Source organism: Anopheles moucheti, chromosome 3, assembly GCF_943734755.1.
Source record: "Anopheles moucheti chromosome 3, idAnoMoucSN_F20_07, whole genome shotgun sequence".
In the NCBI taxonomy this organism is placed as follows: domain Eukaryota; kingdom Metazoa; phylum Arthropoda; class Insecta; order Diptera; family Culicidae; genus Anopheles; species Anopheles moucheti.
This window is the reverse complement of record NC_069141.1, coordinates 58,634,871-58,660,158: the sequence shown is the minus strand read 5'-3', so window position 1 is coordinate 58,660,158 and position 25,288 is coordinate 58,634,871. Positions and strand designations below refer to the sequence as shown.

The window sequence follows — 25,288 nt, the reverse complement described above, 5'->3', positions numbered from 1 at the left end:
TCGTCAAGTTGGCAGTTGGCCAACCTATGTTGAAAGCAACGATTTAATCTCTTTTCAAACCGAATCCAAACCGTCTGGCAGACATCATAATGTCACTAAAGCCACCGTCTCATACCAAGCCGCAAGCAGTAGTATATCGCAGTGATTTGAGACGCACTGGCGACAAACATCTGAAGTTGGCCAATTTGCTTTACTCTTCTTGTCTTTATGTGGCAAAGTTTAAACTCCGATGCCATAGAAGAAGCGGAAACTATCATTTCCCGTTTCCTGAAGAGCTTTGGCATTAAATTATGAGAAAACTTGTTCGATGGTACCGGTTCCCAGTGGTAAGAATGTCTCAACTAGAAGAAAAGGATTGTTTTGAAGGAATGCGTTTTTAGTATGGAAATTCGTATAAAAATTAAAATTTTCTTTTAATTATTTATTACAAATATTTTATTGAACAGATGAACACGCAACGCGCTTCCAAACCGTTATTAATTCTGTCTCTCTTTTCTTCCATTTATTTTTAGTATTTGGGAAAAGCACTAAACGTACGTAAGTGCCAACTACAACACACGTCAGCGTAAAGCTAACCTTCAATGCGTGAGAACAACGAAACAGAACACCAATCGCGATCGTCTCATATACCATAGTAGGCGGTGAAGCAAAAGTGTTGTGAAACGTGCGCAGAAAGCAGTTTTTTTTGTATGATAAATAGTTGATTTTGTTATGCGTTATTGATTGTTAAGTTCCTTAAAAAAAACCACAACCATCTAAACAGGTGTGAAGTGTGTGCGTATGCGAGCAGCTTACGGTAAGCTTCGTTTGTAATCCGAGTCAAATTGGATGCCGGCATCATCCGTGGTGGCGTGAGAGAGCAAAAGTAAATGCTTTCGTGCTTACACGTCAGAAAGGGCGCAAAAGTAAAAGTTCTAGCCTTGCCAGTTTGGAGGGCTGCTCTTTCGGATGCCGATCAGTACGAAGATGAGTGACGGTGGATGAAAAAACACTGCTGGTCAGTGGTTAACGGTTCCCGCGAAAGTGTGTGTTGAATCGAATCGTAATAAATCGTGGCTGTTGAAGGTGGGGAAGAGCAACAGTAAAGCAATAAGGCACGTAATAAAAAACCTCGTTTTTGGGCAAAATGGATCTTGCGGGCGAAATTGGAACGAGCTCGAGGCAGGGACGCTTCGAGGACTATCAACGCATGAGTACCTCCCTGCAGAACTTGGCCACCGATCAACCGGACCATCATCATAGAACAAGGTAAGCTAAGCGAACATCAATTTATTTTAATCTTGCGATGAAGAGAAGTACGAAATAAACTTCAACGTCGTATTTAATCGTAGCGTAATCGCATTCGGCTTGAACTCCGATTTGATTCTCGCTTATAAACCCAGGAAGGATCGAGAATATGAACGCGAGCCCACGACATCGCGAATGTTCGCCCTATAAGTTGATGATGAAAGGGAGAATTCTCTCTTTCTCGCGGTTCAAGTTAATGCGTATTCTCTTTGCATTATGATTGTGGCTTACGCATGCGCTGAGAAAATTGCTGGATGGCAGGGAAGAGCAACCAGCATTTGTTGTTAAATGACTATTCATTTCATCGATGATGGACGTTGATAAGTAAGGTTTTATGGGTACAAAACAAAAATGACTTACCTCGGGAGATTTAAGAGATGATGATGGCGTTCTGTGTTTGTTTCCAAATCTGGCTACCCGAAGCTAGAAAGGTAAAGGCAATAATGAAGAGCGAACCAGAGTGTTTTGGTGCAATTATTACGGTAATTATGATCGTATTACACATAGCGGGTTTAGGGGTAATGTTGGTTAATAGATTTTGTCAATCATAAAACACGTATTTTTCTGTGTTTGAATAGCTTTTTCTACCATTAAAGTGGGGAAAACAGGTAACTATCCGAGTGGGACCGGTCTTCATACGACAAAACTGTAAAAGAACTAAAATATCATAAGAACTTTCCGCTGCAACAAGGACCGACTGTTTGGCTATCTGGTAAAAGTAAATCAAAAGTAAAAAGGAAATCTGGCAGTAAGCCAGAACTCGCTGGTATGACCAGGTATGTCGTAACGCTAAGAAAAATGCAACAAAATGGTGTTATAATTGCTCGATGTTGTTACAATTCTTTTTAGTTACAATTTTGCGATGAATCAACTTTTGATGTTGGTTTGCAAACCTATGTCATAGTTTGTCCTAGTGTACCTATGCTTCAAAGGTTTCATTCTGTTCGCCTGAGTAAGCCTGAATCTTGTAAAAGGTTTTTGTGCGCTGCAGAAAATTCCTTTAGGTTCAGATAACGAAAACTTCAATTTGTGTTCAAGGTGGGATAATTTTGCCGGGGCAAATGAGTGTAAACAAAATAAAAATATATAAACAAATATGATAAAAATATTGAAGCGATAATTATTCCTCATTCCTCATATGAATGAGCATACAATGAGCAAGAAGAGCTAAAAGAAATAAAATTAAAATTTTAAAACCTTCTCATGCAAATATCAGTTTAAATTATGTTCTATTATAGAATTTTTAAATTTGAGGATTTCTGTAATATTTTCTAATATGAATAGCTACGAATGGTAGTTGCGCCGATTCCATACGGCAGGACCGGTTGATAATCCCTCCAAAACCATTCCCACGTACGCCCGTATGACTGACTATCCAGCAACGAGTAAATAAAGTCACAGAAAGCCAGAAATGGCAGTCTTAGACCTCTTGAGGTTGTTGTGCCGATAAAGGAGTAGAATATTGTTTAAGTACTCTTCAATATTGATAATTTTAAAGGAAAACATTCTCTATCCAATATACAAGGCTTTGGTATATGTTTATTGCCGAGCTTCTGAATGTATATGCTTTGGTTAACTGTAAGGTATTGCAGTTAAGAAATATCAAGATCGTTAACCACGATCGTTAACGATCAATAATAAATTTAAAAAACACACCCCATACGCTGTTGATTGAAAGAGTACACTGATGGCAGGTTGTTTACCCCTGCTCCAGAGAGTAACAACCTCTCTCGACTTCTCTCTTACGGTTACCATGCTCTCTCCTGTACCGTGCACATACCGTTACTCCAAGAGCACGCATCGAAGCCTACTGCAGCAACCGCGAGTAGCATCCCCAAACATCCCCAACATTACGGACGTGTGTTTCATCAACAGCGGAAGGTGACGATGCCGCTCGCCGTCGCGAACTACTGCGTCGTGTGTGTGTGTTTGCCAGTGCTTTGTGGGCCAGACGCGTCCGTACGTCTTGACTATTCCACCCTCGCACGGTACGTCCTCCCACGATCGGCTCACCACCGTACGCGGATGACTTTCTCTGCCCGCCGTGTGCTGTGCACTTTTCTCGATCAGTGTGGAGTGGTTGCCTTTCGGATCGCAGCTACCCTTGACGTGGTGTCGCTCAAGGCCTTCCCGGTTGTTTTCGGTTGCTAGCGAGACCCGCGCGACTGCTGCGATGTGATTTCGCCTGTGTCTGTGTTCTAGTTGGAGGGTGGCTCTTCCAGTCGACGAGACTGTCACCTGTGCGCTGGTTGTGTGTGCGTGCGTGAGAATCAATATCCGCCCAATCGTGTGTTCGCTTCCTTCTTTGATGGTGCGTTGCTGAGTTTAGCAGTGCGTGCGTTTCGCCAAGTGGTGTGCGGATGCGTGCGTGTCGTCTCCCTTTGTGCCGCACGCTGGGTAAACAACGCAGACAAGCGTTTGTTGTAAAACTTTAAGCAGGTACGGTCCGGTATCGTGCGCTCACACACAAAAGAAGGTGCGATTAAGTGCGTCATTTTACTGCCACCCGCGCATTGCGAGATGATTTACAACGTGGAAGCCGTAAAACATACAACAACATCAACAGTGAACACCATAGCTTGGTAACGGAATTTCGTGACCCTTACCACGATCCGGGGTGTGATAAACAGACGGTCTTTTCTAACGAAATCGAACATCTTTTTCACTGCTGCGTGTGAGCCTCGAGATAAAGGGAAAGAGAGAGAGAAAGAGAGAGAGGGTCTGAAATTGGGATTAAGAGCAAGATTTCGCATTTGCGAAAGGTTGTGCCCAAAAAAAAAACATATTGCTTTTGTTTCGAGTATGTGTTCGTGGAAGTGCGTGTGTTTGTGTGGCCTAGATTAAGTGCTTCGATGGCTTCGTTTCGCCTGAGTGGCAGCTGTGCGACCTTTGGGCTGTGAAGACCTTGCGGAAAAATAGACGAGACGAAGCTGTTTGGTTTTACGATTCCCCTTTCGAAAACGGTATAACCTTTGAATGATCTTCTCTCGATCGATCGATGCGGAAAGCATCCTGCTGTGTGTGTTAGTGTGTGTGTGTGGCAAAAGGAAGAAAAGGAGCTTTCACTTGCTAGGTGTGTGACGAAAGTGCAAAACACCTGTCAAATAGTAGTGCATGATCGTTCGAAACGTCAGATACAGATCTTATTCTAATTGTTCAATACGTTGCCAAACCCAAAGTTTGCTTTTGCACAGAATATAAGGATATTCTTTTATATATTTAATGGCATCTGATGCTATTTTGAATCATTTCTTTTAAAATATTACGATAAGTAGGAAAATGAGAGAAAAATTAGAATGTTTTATGATTTCTTTGTAGGTTATCGAAATGTGATTAAGTTAACGGCAAATTGCTTGTTTTATGTACACAAAAAATCGAAATAATTACTGCTTTCAAACAAACAAACAAAAAACAACAAAATCAGTACAGTGAGTGACCATTTCCGCCAAAAGTGTTAGTTTGTGTTTGTGAAAAAAAAGCCTCTCGTTGTGGTCCTTGCGTGGAAGAGGACACAATTCCTTCCTGTAGCCAAGATACACGATACGCAGCAAAATTGGATAAACAAAAGTGTAACGCGATCATTCAACGGCAACCGAAAGCGACAGAAGGCAACAACAGCAGAGGCGCAATGGTGTTTGTCGGATCGTTGTTCGAACGCTGCTGCGAACCGCCGGACAAGCCAGCACTCGAAAATGCCATCGTTAAGAAAGGGTGTGTATTATATTTGATCCATCTGAATTCCAATATCGGATGATACTTCAAGGATTCTTCTGATATCGGGGATTTAAAAAGTGAACTAGAGGGTCAACTAAATTTCGCATTTTTCGAGAGAAATCGTTGATTTTTTCATTCGGATCTGAATTCTGATGGTTACTTATAGACATCTCTATGAATTATTATATTAAATTAAAATGATTAATTTTGAAAATCAAGTTCGAAATTCCTGCTACAATTGATAAGTTGTAAAAGTGCTCAATAAGAGCAGTAGCTTTATGAAATATACATCTAACTTAATCGGTTAGGTTAAGTCTTCCATTGCTGAGAAAGTACAGATCGATAGAGAGATCTCTCAACGGCAAGTCTTCCGTCCGATTTGGACATAATGTAATTATGTCTCTCATTCTAAACGATGACGTTTAGACATGCATCTACGTCAAAGAATAAGCAGCTCTCAATGTAGTGCGAGCAATCACGTACAACGGAAACACTCTTTCCGTTGTAGGCATAAGTGACGATCTTGGGAAATTCCCACCTTCAGTTGCTGGTATGTGGTTTGTATATAGCAAGCTTCGTCAGACAATTTTATGTAATGCTGAAGTTCTCATTTTTGTCGGAGCAGTAAATAGTGCTTCCATATCATAATGGTCTACCAAATATGGTATAAAACTCTGATTTGGATAAACGCCGAGTCTCGAGTCCAACAGCGTATTAGAAAAAACTTCATATAAAACCCCATCACAAAGAATCGCGAATTAAACGTTGATTTATCGCTTATAAGCTTCTTTACCTACACAAAGTAGTTATTAGGCTACACTCGAATGCCTCCGAGAGAACACTCGAATGCACTAAGGATGCCAGTCAATTAGCCTCGGTGAATGCAAATGAGTCGTGGCGATAAGCAGAGTGGCGTTACAGCCAGCCATCTTCGCTTCCGATCGTACCGTCCCTTCCCTTCCGTTTCGAATGATTTTGTAACGGAGAAGCTGGTGGAAAAAAATGATTTCCTGAGCAGTATTGAGTTACGGTTAAATAAAAACCGCTGGTTGGTGGGTCTTGCCTCGGTCCCCACGACAACAATGATACAATGATTAGCAAATAAACCGGTTGCCAATCAGTGAGATTATACCGATCTTGGTTGATGATCGTCAAATCAAAGCAAGCCAAAGGACGGAAGCTTCCTTTCATGATGTTTTATTTTTCCGTCATTTGGTATTTGTATTTGTATGAAACTTACCTCATCTTTATCAGCTTGTTTCATCAGTTGAATAAGCTCTCTCTCTCTCTCTCGCAAATCAATCAAGTTGTACTCGTTTGACATAAAAATCGGTTTGTTTAGAGTTTGTTACGTCTGTAAGTGACTTTGTAGTTATATATTTCATAACTTATATTTTAGTTTAAATTTCTGATCGTTTTTGTTGTACAAATTTCAACACATGAACATTTATCTAAGTCAAGACTAGCCCAACAGTTGCAACATTAGTTTCACCTTCGGCAGAGCGATGCTCTTTGAAGCGCGCGACATCAACCGCCCTCACCTTTGCCCAGCGCATGTACAACCGAGCCGAGCTATTCGGGAGGTGCGGATTATTTGCTCGAAGTTCGACTGAAAGTGGATCGACCTCAGCTCAAAGTTCCGCATTATCTCGTTATGTGTTCTTTTTTCCCTCCCCAGCTTGTTATTGTTGTGTGTGTGTGCGTGTGTTTGTGTTTGTTGGGAGGCCCTCTATTTCTCTGCCCCGTACATGAAGGTTTCTGAACGTGAGATTGTCTCGTCACTTCCGACTGATAAGCACAAAACCATTCACAAGGGAGAAGCGAGCCCTAGATCCCCCGGTCCACCCCCCGGGCCATCCAGTGCTTTCCTGGAAGTACCTTCCAGTACTTCGTACCCTAGCAGAGGAGTCTAAGCAGACATCAACAAGTCGTCCATGTGTCTTAATCCGATTATCGGGGGTGATTTGCTAGAATTCTAGTGTCTTTGCTCTTTTCTCAATATATGTGTGTTTGATGTGATTTTAATGACAGATTGTCGAATACACGTAACAGGCAGGTTTTTAATTGATAGTGGGCAGCCATAGCCATCTATTTGTCGCACCATCGCAACGAGGGCTCTATTAATCTTTCCCTTTTAATCACCAACGACCGGAGGAACGGGCACCCTCATGCTGCTTAATTAAGACAAATCAAGTAGAAAAATCATAAATCCACCCCTCTCGGCACTGATCTGCCCCGTCCGGCAACTAAAACCACCCTCGCATCGTCCAACAGCAGCACGATACAGATACGCCAATGTTTCATTATTTACCGGAAACCATCAAAATATGGGGTTCGTTTCGTGTGTGCTGCTTTTGTTTTGCAGTCTTTTAAGTCACCTTGCCACGATAATAAATGCAAAACAAATACCACAATTTACACATTAGAAACCAAAAAAAAAAAATCCGAAAACCTTTAACGAGGTCGGGGTCGGCTCGTGTGTTGGGACGGTGCGGTTTTTTTTTTTGAAAAATGCTGCGTGTGGCGATTTTGTGGCAAAAGAAAATATGTTTTAATTTTTCCAAACACTGCTGATTGGGCCAATGGCCAATGGTTGCGCTTGGTTGAGTTTTGCAATTTGATGCCGGTCGCTTCGCAAAAGGGATCGTCGAGACTTTTGGGGTGCTGTGGGTTTTTTGTTTGTTACATTTTGTTGAAGTTACTTTTAGCAACAACAGCAAAGGTTAATTTTGGTCGTGTTTTTTAATCGGTAAAGTTTCTACAATTTGTTTCTACAGTTTTGTATAAAACCACACCACTTTCATCCTTACCCTTCACACCTGTGCAGTCTGCGCTGCCTTGACTACGGTCGATCTAACGCTGAAGGTCATTCAACTGGCGTTTTCTCGTTTGGAAAAGAGTGCACCCGATGTATCGGTTTTTCCACCGATTGATGACAGAAACACAAAAAATGCATCACACTCGGAGGAAGGAGTGTGAAGAGCGGCAGTTGGGAAGGGAAGCGGTAGCCCATGTCGAAATATCAGTTGCGGGTGCATGCACAACGGGGCAAACAACGGAGACAACATTTAGATAGTGTTTTGCACCTAGTTGGCCCCCTTTTCCCACCCAAAACATTGGGGTCAAGTGCAGTGTGTGAAGTTTGTGGCGGAAATAAGTGTGTAAATATATATTTTTTTGATACGGATGCACCATAATGTACAGCGTTGGGGTTTTCAGACCGTCAGCAAAGGCTGCGGCTGTCGTATGTTAAGGCAAATTGCAATCAATGGTCGGTTTAGAAAATTGGAATTTCTTTCATAAAGAACGGCTAGATCGCATTGCTTAAATCAACATTAGTTTGAGAGACATTTCCTTCTCCGAACAGTGAAAGGGTACCTTAGGCCGGGTGTATTCTGGGTGTCGACTCTATGGTCTTTACAAATATAAAATAAGTTTAGTAAGTATCTGAATAAGAGGACTCCTGCAGCAGGCCAACACCAAAGCAAAGCGGTTGAAGTACCTAATAACTCTGCAAGCAAGTCTTAAGTTTTTTTCAGAATTTCAATTAGCGAAAATATGAAGATAACATTGCTACTTTGAGGCCTCAAAGAACATGAAAGTAACTTACCTTTGTCGTCGGTCTAATACTCGTAACGCAAGGTGAATGAATTGTCCACTGGACGCAGTAGAAAATGCAGTTTTTTCTGTTGTCTGTCTTGCTTACGTTGTCTACTTATCAGGTGCTACAACCGCTTCACTGTCTTGTTCTGCCGGATTAACCTTTTAAACCGCTCTAGGTCGAGTAACGTCATTTATCAACCAAAAATCACGGCCTTTCTGGAGGACGCGTCAATGCCATCATTTCATCTCAATTTTGGCCTACCACGCCTCCTCTGCCTCATGTGGACGACATGAAAGGACTTTTCGGGCTGGGTCGTCCGGTGTCATTCTCATGACGTGATCATCTCACCGTAGTCTGGCGAGTCTGTACGACAGTAAGTTCGCCGTAAAACTCGTAGAGCTCGTCGTTGGTAGAGGCTCCTCCATGGTCCTTCCACACATCCTTCTCAGCGACCTTCAAGTGACGATCACTTCGAATGTGGCTAAGAGAAGGGTATCATCAGTTATGGACAAAGTCCATGTCACAGAGACGCGTATCTCAACATCAATATTATTGTCGGTGCTGACTTTTGACCCAAGATAGGTGAAATTTAGGACGACTTCAAAATTGCACTCACTTATTTGTACGTCACCTCTGCGTAAGGTAGGATTTGTTAGGATCGTGTTAATGTGATACGAAATAATACAATAAGTTGTTTTGGTATGTATGTGATAAGACTTACGAATAACCGAACATTGTATCAGGATTTCTTTAGAAATGCCCAGTTGATGTTTGGAATTGATGGCTAGAAGAATTTGGCAATGGGACAAACGAGAAACCCATTGACTGTAACTGTTGTCTTTTTACATCCTCTCTGGACTTCAGAGTCTTTGTGAGAAGAAGAGAAGAAGAATCTATTTGATCGCTTTTAGTAAATGCTAAGGTACTTGCAGTCAATAATTTATCTACATTTATCTTGCAAAGTTGTAATTTGAATATGTACATTGCAATTTGAAATTATCTTCCAATTCTTATTTTTAATAATAAAATAAACTTTTCTTAAGAAGTACAAAAACTATAGTGTATGGTTTTGTTACCTTTTTAAGGAACAGAATCATAACGACCTCTACTAGGAAGTATTAGTAATAATAAGTAAATTTACACGACGGTAGATGAATGAGGCTTATCAATATTCGAAATTCCAATGTTTTCATCGTAAATTGTTTCCTATTCTTTGTTTCAATTTACTTGTTGAACTTGTTGAACTTCACAAACAAACAATGGTCAATAAACACGTGATCTCAATTGCGTTGCACCAAACTGCCACCGGACGATGATTGTTTTGCACGCTCAGGAGAGCTTTCGTGCGGTCAAGAAATGGCCAACGAACAAACAAACAAACAAACAAATAAACACGCATAATCTAGCAGACAAGCCTCGGTCGCGCAAAATGGCGTTCAGCGTGTCCCGTTCGATGACCGATCCCGTGCCATGATCGTGGTTTCCGTTTGCTGTGTGTGTGTTCTGATGGTCCGCCAAGACAAAGAGCGGTCGATTCGCGCTTCAATTGCACAAGGTAAGAATACGCGCACGGTGCTGCCGGTGCCAACCCGGCGGCATCAGAAAAATCACATTAGAACGCATGTCAACGTGATCGTAACGGCTCAACAGCATCGCGGATGAAGGAAAGGAGCGTAAAATAGACGAAGACCGATTGTCATGCCGTAGCGGTTGCGCGTTGTTTGCAAACCGGCGGGGACCTTGGTGAGAGCGCTCGAGAATCACATTTCGCGACAAAGAGACCGTGCCATTACTGTGTGAGACGGAATGGGGGGCGAATTGTGTAACTAACGGTAAACTCGCGTGTGGATGAGTTCCTGTTTCAACTCCAGCATTCGTTTATCGATCCGATCGGCATAGGAGAATGACATGTGAAGATGGCGGATTGCGAGAATGAAGGCTCCAAAGAGCAGCAACCATTAAATAACTCTAGATGGAGGTGATCTGTTGTGGCGCAGCTCCAATGGAAGTGTTAATGTGCAGGTTACAGAAAGGAACTTCGATTAAACGGTTTAACATAAAGAGAGAACCCTTTGCACAGCTTTGTTCTTTGGAAAAAGTTCCGGATCGCGTCTTCTCATATATAATATATCAGCAATAGTTATAACAAATGCTGCAACTGCTGCATAGAGATGTAGTTATTGTTATTTCGGAAATATTTGTTTTTATTACCAAATGATCCGCCGATCTTGACACGACAGGACCGGTCAAAAATTTCATCCTGACCCGCTATGTCCCATGACTTCCTGACTACGTGGTAAAATTAAGTCTAGTAGGTCAGAAATGGCAGGCAATGGACCTTAGAACGTCGTTCCGCCAAGTAGAAAGAGAATTATGCTGATCATCAGTCCCATATTAGTCCCACCCAACACAAGTTAGAGAAGGATGAAATTATCTCAATGGTATTTGAAACTCTTGCTTATGTTTTTTAAACAAAGCTGGTAGAGCAAGTGGTGAAATCAAGGTATACTTTACAGTATTCGATGACATCAGTGGAGGATCAATCCCCTTGGAGGCCCAGGGCGGAATTTTTCAAGGGGGGCTCATAATTTTGCTACGGCATTATCGGTGTTAGGGAGATGTACTTCAAACATGATTTAACAACACCAGCAGAGTCTCGGAAAAAAGCTCTATTGCGTACGCCTCAGAGTTCTGTTGCGTAGCCCTGTAAACGGGCCTAGTAAGCTAGTCTCCATATATAAACGTTTGTATGCGCTAAGGAGAACGATAACGCCACTACTTGGATCGCCATTAGCTGGTACGAAATTCCATACAAAACCAGCTGTTTTCAGATTGCCGATTCCAGGAGAGCATCCACGGAAGAAGTAGCACCTAGTACAGCAATTTTGGTCGAAAACCGCCGAAAGGTATGCAATGTTTAAACACTAACTTTCCCGTTGGTCGAGAAAAATTTCTTCGAAAACTACCAGTTTCCGAATGTATAATACCAGGAGAGCATGCACGGAAGAGGTAGCTCCTGGTACTGCGCCGTAAGGTATGCAATGTTTATACACTAACTTTGCAACCAACTTGCAACGCAATGCGCCGTAAGGTATGCAATATTTATACACTAACCTTGCAACCAATTTGCAATGCAAGTTTGGTGCATGCAAGAAACTTGCAGCAAGATGGCGCGCAAGATGGCGCCCAACTTCGTACTTGCATGCAACAAACTTGCATGCAAACTTGCATGCAAGTTCTTGCAAGCAAATTCTTGCATGCAAACTTGCATGCAAGTTTGCATGCAAGTTTGCATGCAAGTTCTTGTATGCAAGTTTGCATGAAAGTTTGCATGCAAGTTCTTGCATGCAAGTTCTTGCATGCAAGTTCTTGCATACAAACTCGCATGCAAACTTGCATACAAACTTGCATGCAAACTTGCATGCAAGTTTGCATGCAAGAATTTGCTTGCAAGAACTTGCATGCAAGTTTGCATGCAAGTTTGTTGCATGCAAGTACGAAGTTGGGCGCCATCTTGCTGCAAGTTTCTTGCATGCACCAAACTTGCATTGCAAATTGGTTGCAAGGTTAGTGTATAAATATTGCATACCTTACGGCGCATTGCGTTGCAAGTTGGTTGCAAAGTTAGTGTATAAACATTGCATACCTTACGGCGCAGTACCAGGAGCTACCTCTTCCGTGCATGCTCTCCTGGTACTAAACATTCGAAAACTGGTAGTTTTCGAAGAAATTTTTCTCGACCAACGGGAAAGTTAGTGTTTAAACATTGCATACCTTTCGGCGGTTTTCGACCAAAATTGCTGTACTTGGTGCTACCTCTTCCGTGGATGCTCTCCTGGTATTATACATTCGGAAACAGGTAGTTTTGGAAGAAATTTTTCTCGACCAACGGGAAAATTAGTGTCCTGGTGCAATTTCGTTTATACTTTAAAGTCACAAAGTCGATATTCTTCTCTGCATTTAATTTATCACATAGAAAAAAATGTTTTATATAACCAAGGAAGATATTTTTGATCAATTTTCTACCTTGTAAATTAATTTTTTTTGCTATAATTTAACTTTGTTTTAAAATTTTCAAAAATCGCACAATAGGCACAAATTTATTGGGGCCCCCAACACGGCGAGGCCCTAGGCGACCGCCTACTCCGCCTACCGTTTGATCCGCCGCTGGATGACATCCTTGCATTTCTTCAAATAGACTTTCAAGAAATACCACATACGGTGAAAAGTTCACAAATTTGTCACTTGATTGATCAGTCTTTTAGGTAAATGGTAACATAAGCCGAATATGGCGATCAAGATCGATCAGATATTAAAAAAAAAAAACAAACTAGAGAAGGAAAGTGAAAGGAAACAAATATTGTGAAAAATGTGGCTAATTGTTTTTGTTGCAGATGATATGATAAACATTGCATTGGAAATGCATTTATTTCCTAAAGGGAAGTGAATAAAATCATAACTTTCACAGGACCTTTATTCCGATATCAACTGGCAATGATACCTGTAACGCATACGGCTGCTTTGATGTGTTTTCGCAACTAGATATGATTTTTTTCTTATACACTGACTTTTTTGTCATATCAAATGGTATGCGTTTGTCAAAGAGTTCGGGTTTGCTGCAGTATTAAAGATATTGCACATATAATACATTTGCTGTGTACTAAATCTCCACTAAATCTCACTATCGTACAAGCAAAATGCCCCAAACTGAAACACTGCCGTAAAAGGTCGATGAAATGTTTACTGCGTAGAAAACAACACGCACGTAAGATTGACGTGGTGTAGAGTAAGCGCAAAACAAAAAAATGGCGCAGACGACGTATTGTTCCGGGAGGGTGATGGTGATGATGGTTAGGTCTTCTTTCCTTTATCCATGCCCACTGTACCGAGCCGGTCGCATGATAATGTGTTCGCCTTCACATACCGCAATTGCACACACAAATCGATCGGCCGGCTACCGAATTTTTCGGGGCTCGTGTTTGCGTCGTCGCTACTAATAAGATATCCCATTGTGTGTGTACACCTTGCTGTTGTAGGGGTTTGTGGCGATTAGGCAACCAAATGGCAGTGAGGAAAACAGCAAAAAAGCAAAAAAACCTCAAATAACATTCAAGCGATATTCGTGTGGCGCCTATACTTTTGGCAGGTGGCATGATAGATAGCGTCCGGACTCCGGAACGGGGAAAGTGATTTACGGGAAAATAGTTTTCCCAGCCCGAGGGTTACCGAGGAATCCCAACTCCAACTGGGTTATAAGGTGATGGGAGGAAAACTAACTCCCTACAAGTCTAGCCGGCAGACTGTTTGGGGATTTCTTTGTGTGGATACATTTTTTTGTGTTATTGCCCTTAAAATCTTAACGTTTTCCCGCTCTTCCGCACGGACTCACGATTGGTAGCGAGGGTTGTGAGCGACTCGGTTCGTATGGATTCCAGCTCCAGTCGAAGTTTGTTGTGACAACCTACATTGTTTCGTTTGGCCGTGGGTTGAAAGAAAAGAAACAACCTCTACCTCCATACCAGGAAAAACAAAAGGGCTTTACCGCACATCGCTTTTCTGTCACAACTTTCCACATCCCTAATCATTGGCACACGCTTTAATGAGATTCATTGAAGATGTGTATGTTTAATTCCGCGCCGTTCAGCATTTGTTACACAGTTTGCGATACGAAATAGATGACGGTGGCATTAAAAGAATCTGCTATCGAAATATAGTCTGACTTACACACACGGCGAGGCACGGTGTATGATGGCCATCGTACAACCTGCTTTCGCACGGTTTGCTCCGCTGTTGCTGCTGACGCGTTGGGTGCCGTTGGCAAACAACCGTACAGCACCACAAATGGCCAACCACGACCGAGACTGATAAGATAAAGCCAACATCATCATCAGCAGCAGCAGCACCACCGTACCACAACCACACAACACGTGTGTTTGTTTGTGTGCGGTCGTCGCTTCTTTCGCGAACGATGCGAATCGATGCGGATATCGATGCCCGTCGGCTCGATTCAGAGTAATTGGAGGGTTTTTTTTAAACATCCACTAATCCATTTTGGCTAAGGTTCACAATTTGGACATAGACAACAAAAAGGAAGTTGTTCTCCAAGTTATTTATCGATTATATTCCATAAATGAACTAATTGCATCTCATTGCAGTATTAAATAAGCTTAACAAACAACTAGAAAACATTATTTTTACTACTAATTTCTTCTTTCATTTCTATTACTTTTAATTTAGCTATCTTAATCAATAATTCTGCAACCTTATCATACAAAAATAAGAGGACAATAGACAATCTTCAGATTTGTGTTTTCTAATCTGGTAGTATTTTGGAATTGGCACTGATTGGGAACATGTCTATTTATAGCCCATACAACACTTGCCCAACACTTGCTGCTGGCCGTTGTTTTGTGTGTGGACGGAAAAATAGCCACTGAAGGTTGTGATAAGATGTTTATTGCACCCTTGCAACACACCATACAAGGAAGTGACATGTACGTTGAAGAATGTCGACAGTCGATTAGTTCATGCATGTAGCAGAGTTATATTGTTAGAGTTCCAATAGTTTCCGTTTGGTTTGCGTTAATAAATTTCAAGGCTGCTAGCTTAGCGATCTGAGGTGATCTTTTATTAGAGGGTAGAAGACAAAACTTTGAGTGATCCAACTATCAATTCTCGCTCGCTTCTTGCATTGAATTTTTCGCGGGATTTTTAATCGATCTTCCGAGGTGCCTGCAATGATCTCTGTTTTGTCGGAGACTGGCGATCACCTGACCTCATGCGATCACCTGACGTTAGACCATACTACTAATTACATTTACTTATATTTATTCAATATGTTCAATATGTATAAATCCCAATATAAACCGTACCAGTACCTTTTAACTTATGCGTTACATCTTCTTTATCGTTTTTCCTTCAGCATGATGTCCATCCAGGAGGAGCTGGATCAGCTGGGACTGAACAACGAGCATCAGCAATCGGCCCCACCGTACCCGCAGGTCATCTTCGGCGATGAGTACCATCATCAGCAGGCCGCCAACACGGACATTAGCCCGGACTACATGCATCATCATCCGGCGATGTGTGCGAATGGTTGGCCCCAGCTACCGATGGGTATGGTAGCGGCCGGTGGTCCCGGTGTCGGTCCGGTGGGCGTCGGCATTGGTGGTGTCGGTGTCGGCATGTCCAACAAACCCGCCACATCCGGTTGGATGGATGGGCTGTTCGGTTGCATGCGACCGGTGCTGTCGCTGATCGGCAAAAGCCACATTATGGAGATGAAGAGCAAACAGACTGAGGACTGGGAGATTTCGTATGAAACGATCACGGATATGGTGTGGTTGGGCAGCGGTGCCCAGGGTGCCGTGTTCCGTGGCAAGCTGCGCAACGAAATGGTGGCGGTCAAGAAGGTCCACGATCTGAAGGAGACGGATATCCGGCATCTGCGCAAGCTGGATCATGAGAACATCGTGAAATTCAAGTGAGTGTGGTGTAGTGGGTTGGAAAAAGGGTTTGGATTCACGATTCACCTTGCCGCGTGTGTCACGTGCTGCGGATCTTGCTTTTACTGCGCTTGGAAACGGGTGTGGTAGGGTAGTACCGATTTCCGGTGTTGGTGGCCCGTGTGAATCGCCAACCAGGAGCCAGGTTTTGCGCTAGGTCAAAGCTATTTATAGTCGGCCTTCTGTCGCCTCCAGTACTGGGGTTTTTTTTTGTTATACCCCCTTATGTTCTACAATTCTATCGTCCGTTTCTTCTGTTGGCAAGAGAACAGGCGCGATAAAACCCTTCAGTGTGCGACTTTATCTGTTACATGCAAAAACATAAGAAATTTTATCATTTAAAAACATCGTACTGTCGCTTCCATTCCTTGTGACAAATGGTTCTCCACTTCTGTTTCTTTTCATTATTGGTTGTTTTAAGCTTATCAATATAATTTGTAAAACGAAATGATTTTTTTTTAAGTTTCTATTGCTGATTTTTTAATTTTTGCTCTACAAAAAAATATTTTTTGTTAATAAATTTATTATTTATTAACATAACAGGTGTGATATTTCTTATTATTGTACTATTTTTTACCGTTACTTTTATAACAAAATAGCATCAGGAAGGAATTAGGAAAAATCTCCCTTACTGGATTACTGTATTTTTTTTTATTCCTAATGAACGGCCAGGCCATATTGCAGAAATCTGTTGGAATCTTAACTTAAGATACAATTAACATTAGTTTAAAGATATACAAAGATAGCTCCAAACAGTGAAAGAGCAACTTAGGGATATAGTCGGCCGTATTGTAATTATTGCTAATTATTATACTATATTTCATAGTGTCTTAAAACTACTAAAGAACAAAAAAAAAACAAAACTGTTGTAAAAGAGCAAATGAAAAACTAAGAGTATTAGAGCCATAGTTTTAAATCAGATATGTTCAAAAACGATTTTTTGTAGTTACTTCATTTTATCACGAAATAATGGAGTTGAACGTAATGTTCACAGTGTTGCACCTTTAAGGGTTTATCGCTAGAATGGCTGCATAATTTATGTAAACCCCAGCGTACTAGCGTGTCTCACGTGACCTACCGCACCCCTAGATCCAACCATCCAATGCACCTTGCACGACCATCGTCTATCGTCACTTTATCGCCATGCCATGAAACCACCAACTTCCGGTGCAATTTTTAAAACAAACCTCCGGTTGAACCATTTTACTTATTCTCTTTCTGCATTTATTTTTCTATTCCATTCCGTACGACCTGACCTGAATATTCTACCGTTCCGACGTATCGTCTTCGTGCCGGACAGAGGAGTGTGCACCCAGGCGCCAGCATTCTGCATCATCATGGAGTACTGTCCGCATGGTTCGCTGCAAAAGAAGCTGCAGGACAGTGGTGGAATCATATCGCCCCAGCAGCTCGTTTCCTGGTCGCAACAGATCGCGCTCGGCATGCAGTACCTGCACACGCACAAGATCATCCATCGCGATCTGAAAAGTCCCAAGTACGTATAGCATTGTCGGGTGGGAGAGTCTGGATGATAAAGGACGGTAATGCTCCGTATCGTCGCGGAAATGTAACCCAATCACATGGCGCATTCAGCCGTTCCAAGTGTAACGCTAACCGAACTGAAGGTCCCCAGGTCTCACTCTATTTGAAAGTTCGTTCCATTCACCATCGCAAAGCACACACGGTGCAGGTATACTTAACTAGACTTAATTATCTTGTCTACGTTGTTTTACAAACCCATGACGTTTGGGTACGGTGGGCAACACAGCGAAAAAAAAAACCCCGGAATAAAGTTTGGAAAATACCGTGTACCATCACCGCCGCCGCGCAGCGTCAGGAGGGCAGAGAGTGTGCAATTTTATGAGTTTTCGTTTGAGTTTTCACGGTTTGGCCGTTGGGCGTTGGGAAAACTCGCGAGGGAAAACTGAATGAAAGTACAAGCTTTCATTTCACGTCGGGTAGAGACTTTTTGTCGAAACTGGGATCACCCTGTGAGATACGAGGAAAGGTTTTAAATATCAAGCTATTTGTCTCCTAATGGTGGATTCTTCAACGCCAAGCTCTACCAAAATTTTGGGTCTCTTACATCTTCTCTCAACTTATGAGACTGGGTCGTCTGGTTGTGCATTTCAATAACATGCGATTCGTCCAGGCGATCTTCAACTCATGAGTTAAATTGTGAGTTAAATCGTGAGTGAGTTACCAGAGCTTAATTTATGCAGGAGTTATTTAACGCATGAGTGAGTTACTATGGGAATTAATTGTGATCATCTCCCCACCCGCCGCCAATCGCTCGTTTACTAAAACTGATTTAAATATTTATGAGTGAATTGAAGAGTTAAATCTATATTCTCATTCATGGACTCAAATTACAATCCTTTTTTTTACTTCGTTAAACTCTGGCCGTATCGACTTATTTTTACCACGTAGCCGGATAGTCAGTCTACGGGGGATTGGTCCGGATGGGATTTTGGTTCGGTCCGTTCGTGTGAAGACCGGCTCCGCTACCATCATGCCACCGGGCCGCCCCGACAATACTTTTCAAATAGTTGTGATGTGTGATAATATATACTTACTCGTAACTCTCGATATATTTGACGGTCCAAAGTCTCTACAAACCGAAATACCTACAATCCTTTTCAATTAGTTTAGATTTCTCATCTCTGCTGTAGAGATTTCAATTAATTGCTCAATACTTAAGTCATCGTACATCTCATAGAGCTTATTATTTGCCTTCCATTAAAGCAACAATAATGAGTTCTAAATTATAAGGCATTAAACCAAGGAAGGTTAACTGATAATATTCCTATAACTAACCCCATCTGTAGCTTAGTTACCTTTAATTTATTTCTTTTTCGATTGTGAAAAACTCTACGCGTCCTTCACATTGCCATCGCAAGCAGTTCAACGCGTGCCTTTTCGTACCATGTCTTATGACGTCTTCCAAGGCCGGATCCGTTCATATGAATCGATGCCACACCATTCCTTCGTGCCTCTTTTCCAATTTTTGCGCGTACGGCGGTGTGTGTGTGTGCCGCAGTTGTTGGGAAAATCCAAAAATTGATCCACCCGGAACTGTGGTGTGGCCGGCAGCAGTTTTTTTTTGTTTTTGTTGCTGTGACCTTTCCGAAACCGGCAAACTTAAGGCAGCAATCGTGTACCGCATGATGCGTGGTAGATGCTAGTACAAGCGAGCAAGTGGGGAGCACATACCGTTAACTGCTTTCGTAACGAAAGGGAAACGCATGCGTATGAAAAGCCACCACCAGCAGCAGCGCCATGTGCGAGAGGCAGCTTCGCGTGTTGGTTCGGGAAAGGAAATCCGGGGAAACCGGGAGAGGATCGTTTCTTTGGTCCAGTTTCCAGTTTTGTTCCGTTGCGTTTACTACCATCGAATGACGTCATGAATATGCGTCTTTTTGCGTTGATTGTTCTTATGCAATGCCATTTTCAAACAGTGACGTAATAGCAACGGTTTTCGCCTTTGGTCGTATTGTGATTCATTCATCCTTACCTCCTCATGTATGTATTCACCAGATGCACGTTAATTAATGTAAAAAATCTCCTTTTCTTACAGTATTCTAATCGGTGATGGTGATGTGATCAAGATCAGTGACTTTGGTACGTCGCGCGAATGGAACGAGATCAGCACGAAGATGAGCTTCGCCGGTACGGTGGCGTGGATGGCACCGGAAGTGATCCGCAACTGGCCATGCAATGAAAAGGTCGACATCTGGTCGTACGGGGTGGTGCTGTGGGAGTTGCTTACCGGCGAGGTCCCGTACAAGAATGTCGACTCGTCGCAAATCCTGTACGGCGTCGGTAGCTATTTGCTGCACCTGCCAATACCGGACACGTGTCCCGAGGGCTTCAAGCTGCTGATCAAACAGTGCTGGAGCACGAAACCCCGGAATCGGCCCTCGTTTAAGATCATTCTGACGCATCTGGACATTGCGGGGCGGGAGTTGTTGGCGATGTGCGAGAAGGAGCACGAGGCGTACTACCAATCGCAACGCTCCTGGCGCGAGGAGATCCGTGGCCAGATGCAAAAGATCACGAGCACGGGCATTGACTTCCAGAAGTTCGAGCAGGATTTGATACAGAAGCGGAAGGACGAATGGAAGCACGCGCAGCACATACGGATGACGTACGAAAGGAAGCTGGAACGGACGAATATGCTATGCCTGCAGCTGTCCACGTTCGTCGCACTGTTGGAGCAGAAAGAGCAGGAAATTCTTAAGTAAGTGTTGATAGGCTGTACTAAAAAGCAATAGTTGTCTTAGTATGTTGTACTAATTACTGTTCTTCATTAACAGGCGCGAGAAACAACTTGCACCAGAGCAACGAAAGTGTGGCTTCCTGAAGCGTGGTTCGGACAAAACGAATCGCAAACGACCTTTTAGCTTTCCCTCGATGGCTGCTTTGCCCGGTCGTGCTTATGGTGAATCAACGACTCCGAGTCCAACGGCGGCCGGTGTTACACCGGCGAAGGCAACGCTGTACGCTGAGCTAAACCCTTCCGGCCATCAGGGTGCAAGGTCGGTCGTTGTGACGGCAGCACCACCGCCACCGTACAGCACCCTAGCGCCACTCCAGCAAGCATCAGCTACGCCGGCAATTGCCACCATCAGTCCGGACGCGACAGCGGTCGTCCCGTCACCGATGGCGCCAACGACAACCTCTTCTGGCAGGGTGAAAAAGCTACGCCATCGGCGAGTTGGTTCGGGAACGATAAACTGTAGCCCAAAGTGCAGCCCGTGCCGCGATCGGCGGGTACAGAGTGAACCGGAATCGCGTCACGTGAAGCTAGTGGACACGGAAACGCAAACCGAACCGATGGACATCAGTGAGCCGGATGTGAGTCCGAGCCCGAACGTGGCCACCAAGCGTATGTCAGCCAGTTTGCGCGAAGAGGAGGAGGAGGAGAAGGTGGAGACTGAGGTGATTGAAGAGGCGTTGAAACGGTTAAGCGTAAGCGAGCGGCTCGCTGGGGAACGACTTCCGGTGGAAACGCGCGCCAGTGCGTACCGATGTAGCAGCAAGCCACAGTCGGAGGATGACGGTGAAGTGCCTGAGGATGAGGAGAACGGTAATTCGATTTCCATCTCCACGATGACGAATAGCCGGAGCAGTGACATGATGACAACGAGTGGCGGTGGTGTCCCGGTGACCGGTTCCGAACAGAACTACCGATATATGCGACGGCAGCAGAGTGCGCAGCACCAGCCGCAGGAGAACCTGCAGGAGGAGGAAGCCGATGGCGATGTGGAGGAGTATGACGACGAGCGGGAAGATTCGAGCCCCGACCCGATAATGGATGCGATGAATCGGAACGAGCGGTTCGATCGGGTTTGCAGCGATGACGACAAGATCGATACGCTCGATCGGAAGGTCACCATCATCTCGGAGAAGCTGCAGCAGAGTGCCGCGTACGGGAATCTCCTTAACGACAACAACGTCATCGTGTACCGTGCTGCGATGAAGCAACCAAACCGCGACGGTGGAAAAACGATACTGCTGAAGCATCCGGCTGCGGGAAGCAATTTAAAACCGGCCGGTGCTGTTGGGGCCGGGATCGGTGCGTACATGTACAGTGGGCCGCATGCCGGTGGTTTAGTGGCGCCACCGGTTGGTGATGTGAAGATCCACGGTGAGCTAGTGGACCATGAGCCAAAGGAGGAGGAAAGCTGGACCGATGAGGAGGGTGAAGAACCGGACCAGAACACATACTATGTGCTGCGTCGTAAGAGGTAAGTGACGGTACACGCTGTGACTCAGCGTCACGATAAGATGCGTCGGATGATATGTGTGGGCTAACAATGGGTTCATCTTGTTAAAAAGAAGGAGGAAAAGTTGCGAGATTAAATGTTTGCTAAAAGTTATCAGCGAACGACACTTTTGGTGTGTGTGTGTTTGTGGTGTAGGTGTTTTATGTTATCAAACTTTTGGGGCATGTGATGATGACTACGTGTGGACAATCCCGTGCTAGCAGGAATGCTATATTGTTGTGATGTGATTGATTACGATACCGCATATAGGAAAAATGAGGTTTGATTAAAGTTAAAGTTAAAGGAAAGGTTGCAAAAACGATAAACATTTAAAGTTACTCTAAGAATTATTTTTCTTGGAAGGACAGTGTTTTCGGAAATTTTAATTTGTGAATTATCAGCTTGTCTTGGGATGCTTTTTATTACGTTTATAATTAATACAATAATCATTATATACCAAATTAATGAGTTTCCCTTTCTGCTCCACAGTATTGGTCGTCTTCCAATAAAGCGTGGTCGACGCATGAAACACTCTGTCGGTTCGGGTCCATCGGTACCACACCATCCGGCACCTGCTGGCGGAGCGGACCATCTGGTGATCGTGCATCGGAAGATCCACTCGAACGTGACCATCTCGGATGAGGAGAACACGTCCGAGTATAGTCACACACCCTCGAGTCAGCGATCGACGCTCGAATCCAATCCGGATCTACCGTCGGTCGTGATGATGAAATCCGGACGACGTGTGGATCGTATCGTGCAGCAGCAACCGATGCATAAGAGCACCACTTCCGCAAAGGATACCGACGATGACGATGCAGACGACGATGATGACGATGGCAACGTGCCGGACAGTGATCTTGAGCAGGACTCTAGCGATAGTAGCTCGGACGAGGTGGGCCAAGTTGATCGGCAACCGGTGGCGGATGTCGTCAACGGCAATCGCGTGTAACCGGCGCGTTTATCCCGCTCATCTATTACTGATGCCATGCTGTAGCGGTGTGTTTTCCATGTTTGAGATTATGAATGGGAAGGGTTACCCGTGTAAAGCGTTTTCTTTTTTCTTCTACCAGTTCAGTCGATTCATTGCTTGTATTGATAGAATTGCGCCCAACGCTTTTGACGCACGTTGGTGCGTATTTACGTTGTAAATTTAATTCCAGTTAAATGTTTTCCTTTGCTTGTACTGTGTTGCCGCTCTGTTCCGTCCTTCATTCTGTTTTGCTTTTTGAGTTTTGTTTTCTTTACCGATACCGCAAAGACGGACGTATGGTAGTTTTTCTGAAAACGGCACCATCTCTAGCAGTGGGGCTTTTGCTGCCGGTATGATCTGTAATCCATTACAAGAAAGAATCCAGTCCAGTCGCTAAAAAAGATATTATACTTAGACTTAGGGTACGCTCAGGAAGGCGTATGCGAAACGTGCGTATTTGTGAACGTGAGACTGAATCGATCGATAGCTCTGCTATATGTTTGTCGTGCTTGTGCTATTGTGGGTTTATTTATTCGGAAACCACTTCCACGAAAACATTATTCCGTGCGCGTGTTTAGTATGTGCATGTGTGGAATACAAAACAAAAAGAAATGAATCGCAATTTCAAACGGTACCACGAAACAATCTTCGACTGTGTGGTGTACAAATTATGGTGGCCTATTAAAACAGACGTAATCTGTCGTATTTAGTTTTTAGCTGTTAGAATTTAAATAGGACTCTAGCGAAGGGAACAACGGCTAGGGTGAGTGTTCTTTGTGCGCGAAAGCGCATCGTACGTGTCGGTGGCCATCATTCTTAAGATTTTGGTATGATAACAACCGAAAAAGCAATGGCAATGTTTGAATGTTTAATTGTACATATTTGTGTTGGCGATTCCGTTTTCCGTTTTTGAATATTTGCTCATTTGCTGCCACTGGAAACGTTTCCTGTTTATGTTTTGTTTGTTTGTTTAGTTTGTGTTAGTTCCTACGTTGTATATTCTTGATATTTACTCATTATTTCAAAGTCTCATTCGCTTTACTGTAAACGCCTGTTACGTATTTTACACTTACGATACGTATCTATTTATTTGCTCTCGATATACATTCCTGAGCCAAAGGAACGGAGTGAATGGACAAATGAAATGAGTAATGTGCAATTTGGCAAACCCAGGGGACAGACACACGCGGGTGAATTAAGGTATTCTTCACGGATGTAAACATTCCACCCTATAGCTCATAGTAGTTTAGAAACTCCTAAAGGCAACTAGCACCACAAAAAAACCCTAGACTATGCGCATGTAATATAAACTAAATAACGAGAAAGCAATCAAATATTCATCAATCGGGGTAAAAGGTTTACCCGCAAAACATGTCTCAGAAGGATTAACCCAACGTACGAAAGGACAGAAGTGCATTATTACTGGAGAAAAGAGAAGAAAACATATACCAGAAAGGACACGTTCATTTCGATGTTCGCTTCACAGTTTGATGTCCTTAAGGCGTGTATTTGTGAACGATGAATGTTTCCGATTCCGCGATACTGTTGCCATTGCCTTAACTGTTGGAAGCCTGCAGCATTACTAATTTAGAGAGAAACCCGCAAATGGTAGCAAATAGTTGTGCTCTGTTTGCTTGTTAGCATGTAGAAGCAAGCAGCACCATACAAACTCATTGGTACCTGGCTAGAGCGTTCATTAAATATGTTGGCAAACAAAAGAAGCATTCATCGGCAAAAAAAAAATACATACAAATGAGCGCAACTTTCAATGCAAGCGGATAAATGTAGCCATACGAAAGCGTAGCATCACGTTGCAGCTGCAAGAGATATTATTTTTGATGCATTTTACTCTATTCACCACTCGCGCGCGCTCTCCAGCAGATGCGATCGTAACAAGCAAACGTGTTTAAATTTACTAGCGACGTAAAAATTACCCAGGAGTTGTAAATCGGAAAAAAGACAAACACTACCTTTAGCGCGTATCACGCAATGAAGCAAAGCATTATAAATATACAACTGTAAGTATATGTGTCTGCACGCAGCTTGTACGACATTTTTAGGCCTTTTTTCACCCTTCCCAGAACTGCTGATAGCAGAAGTCGAAGAGATTAGTTTATTTTTGCAACAGACAAAACAGCGTCATCGTATCGATAGTAGTGTAACGTTAAACAAACAGCAACTCCAATTAAAAGATAAGGTAATGCCGGCTAGCCAGCAGATATAGCTATAATAATCGTTGTTCAAAATCAAACATTCAAATAATTAACACACACTCGGTGCAATTCAATCGTGAGCACCGGCGCTTTATAGAGCAGTTCAGGAAAGACAAAACAGAAACGAATAATTTACAGGAATATGCAGGATAAAACAAAAACTATAGGAACGGATTAGTGTAACGGTAATGTGCCGGAGTGGCAAACATATAAACCTCGTGTAA

At 43.2% G+C, this 25,288-nt stretch overlaps 1 protein-coding gene across 2 annotated transcripts; it reads left to right on the top strand.

Annotated features, from left to right (window-relative positions):
- Positions 1-759: 759 nt before the first annotated feature.
- Positions 760-24,672, top strand: LOC128301762 (mitogen-activated protein kinase kinase kinase 12). 2 transcript variants are annotated; one of them, XM_053038388.1, is made up of 6 exons: positions 760-1,248; positions 15,528-16,088; positions 17,411-17,605; positions 19,688-20,350; positions 20,427-21,860; positions 22,368-24,672. In XM_053038388.1, the coding sequence occupies exons 1-6, from the start codon at positions 1,127-1,129 to the stop codon at positions 22,828-22,830; spliced, it is 3,438 nt and encodes a 1,145-aa protein (XP_052894348.1). In that variant the 5' UTR covers positions 760-1,126; the 3' UTR covers positions 22,831-24,672. The 2 variants fall into 2 exon arrangements, with proteins under 2 accessions (XP_052894348.1, XP_052894349.1); XM_053038389.1 differs by lacking the exon at positions 760-1,248 and adding an exon at positions 4,677-4,998.
- Positions 24,673-25,288: the final 616 nt, after the last annotated feature.

What these genes read in the sequence shown, in the direction of transcription:
- LOC128301762 (XM_053038388.1), top strand. Translation starts at nt 1,127, where the DNA reads ATGGATCTTGCGGGCGAAATTGGAACGAGCTCGAGGCAGGGACGCTTC. An exon ending in GACCATCATCATAGAACAAG is followed by an intron (nt 1,249 to 15,527) that starts GTAAGCTAAGCG and finishes TTTTTCCTTCAG; the next exon opens with CATGATGTCCATCCAGGAGG. An exon ending in AAAGAGCAGGAAATTCTTAA is followed by an intron (nt 20,351 to 20,426) that starts GTAAGTGTTGAT and finishes CTTCATTAACAG; the next exon opens with GCGCGAGAAACAACTTGCAC.